The sequence below is a fragment of the Propithecus coquereli genome, unplaced genomic scaffold (genome assembly GCF_000956105.1).
Source record: "Propithecus coquereli isolate 6110/MARCELLA unplaced genomic scaffold, Pcoq_1.0 Scaffold119, whole genome shotgun sequence".
Classification (NCBI taxonomy): domain Eukaryota; kingdom Metazoa; phylum Chordata; class Mammalia; order Primates; family Indriidae; genus Propithecus; species Propithecus coquereli.
In genome coordinates this window covers 2,430,180-2,432,034 of record NW_012135969.1, presented here as the reverse complement: position 1 = coordinate 2,432,034, position 1,855 = coordinate 2,430,180, and the positions used below count along the sequence as shown (strand labels likewise).

The 1,855-nt window shown below is 39.2% G+C and overlaps 1 protein-coding gene across 1 annotated transcript in view; it reads left to right on the top strand.

Annotated features, from left to right (window-relative positions):
• Positions 1-1,855, top strand: part of EFCAB3 (EF-hand calcium binding domain 3) — a 48,459-nt gene that overhangs the window by 21,698 nt on the left and 24,906 nt on the right. Inside the window, exon 2 of the mRNA XM_012659650.1 lies at positions 590-663. Coding sequence (XP_012515104.1) covers positions 590-663 — 74 coding nt within the window. The remainder of the gene's footprint in view (positions 1-589; positions 664-1,855) is intronic.

The following is a 1,855-nucleotide window of genomic DNA, read 5'->3' as shown; positions in this document are numbered from 1 at the left end:
CTATATTATATTTTAATTGTCTAGCTAATTTCTTTCTATTTTTAGTAGAGACGGAGTCTCACTCTTGCTCAGGCTGGTCTCCCTCGAACTCCTGAGCTCAAACAATCCACCCGCCTCAGCCTCCCAGAGTGCTAGGATTACAGGCATGAGCCACCAGGCCCGGCCAAAACTTACATTTCTAACAATAGTAATACTATAAAGCTTATATCCATGAGCTTTGGAGTCAGACAAATCTGGGTTTCAATCCTAGGTTTTCCAATTATTATAATATAATATTTGTGTGACTTGGAACAAGTTATTTGATCCCTCTGACCCTCAGTTTCCTGTTTGGTAAAATGGGGATAATCAGATGTTTTTAAGGGAGGGGTGATGAGCAAATATAGGGCAGAGGTGGACCTCAGAAGCCAATATTTTCTCACTGTCCATCCTGTGACTATTGGCAAGTGACAGTAATAGATCACTTAGAGAGTAAGACTGGATATGTTGTGATGCTTACAGTCATTCCAGTCAGCAAAAACTGATGAACAGGACTAGTGTTTGCTGGTTGCACATATGTATTAAATGTAAATCTTTTCATATCTTTTCTCAGGGATAAAGACTTACCAGGATTTCAATGCCAAATACAACACAAAGAAAAGAAGTTAAGTGCTTCACAAATGGAAGGTAATGAGAATCATCCTCAAAATTGAAACATAAAAAACAGCGCTTTACTATATCTGACCCTTTCTTCTCAAAGACAGATCTGGACTTTCAAGGGTCGTCAATACTACCCTGTCAATTGAGAGAGAATTAAAAAAAAAAAAAAAAAACTTTTTGTGGCAGAGAAGGGGAATTGCTTTCAAATGGACATCTCCCTAGAATTTAGACAGTTCTGGTCAAATATTAGTATTCAAAGAAGAATTCATGGAAAAGAACAAATACAAAGACAAATATAAATTAAGCAATGAAGAGGCCAGGCTTCGTGGCTCACGCCTGTAATCCTAGAACTTTGGGAGGCTGAGGAGGGAGGATTGCTTGAGGGTAGGAGTTGAACACCAGCCTGAGGAAGAGCGAGACCTGGTTGCTACAAAAAAATAGAAAAATTAGCTGAGCATGATAGCATGTGCCTGGAGGCCCAGCTACTTGGTAGTCTGAGGGAGGAGTATTGCTTGAGCCCAGGAATTTGAGGTTGCTGTGAGCTATGGTGATGCCACTGCACTCTCGCCGGGATAACAGAGCAAGACCCTGTCTCAAAACAAACAAACAAACAAAAAGTAATGAGGAATATAAACTGAACAACTAAGGTCCCAGGATTTCTCAGAGAAAAAAGTTATAAGGATAAAATTAGCTATAAAGTTAGCTATACTGGCTGCAGTTCATTTATCCAAACAATAAATATTTATTTAAAGCCAAAAATGTAATAGACACAGAAAGCACAACAAAACAAGTCAGACCTGGTCCCTGCCCTGAAAGGAAGTCTAACATGGAAGGAAGTTAAACCATGAATTTGTTGAATACATCACTTACATTACAATCTGACATGAATTATGATAGGAAAAATATAGAGTGTTATAGAAGCATAAAAGAAAGTCTCCTAACTTCGTCTTGTGAGAGAAGAAGGGGAGTTGCAGAGAAGGCTGAATGATGAGTAGGAGTAAATCAGGAAAAGAGCACAGAGAGGAGTGTTCCAGGCAGAAAGGACAGAATCTACAGAGGCCCAGAGAAAAGGGTAAGCATGATTCACCAGAAAAACTAACAGAGTCAAGCATAGCTGTGTTTGGGTTCTGGGGAAGCTAACACTTCACTCTTCCAAATTTAGAAGCAATTGAGAAATTGACTCAAGAGACAGAAAGGAATCAAAGAATCACCTTTATTG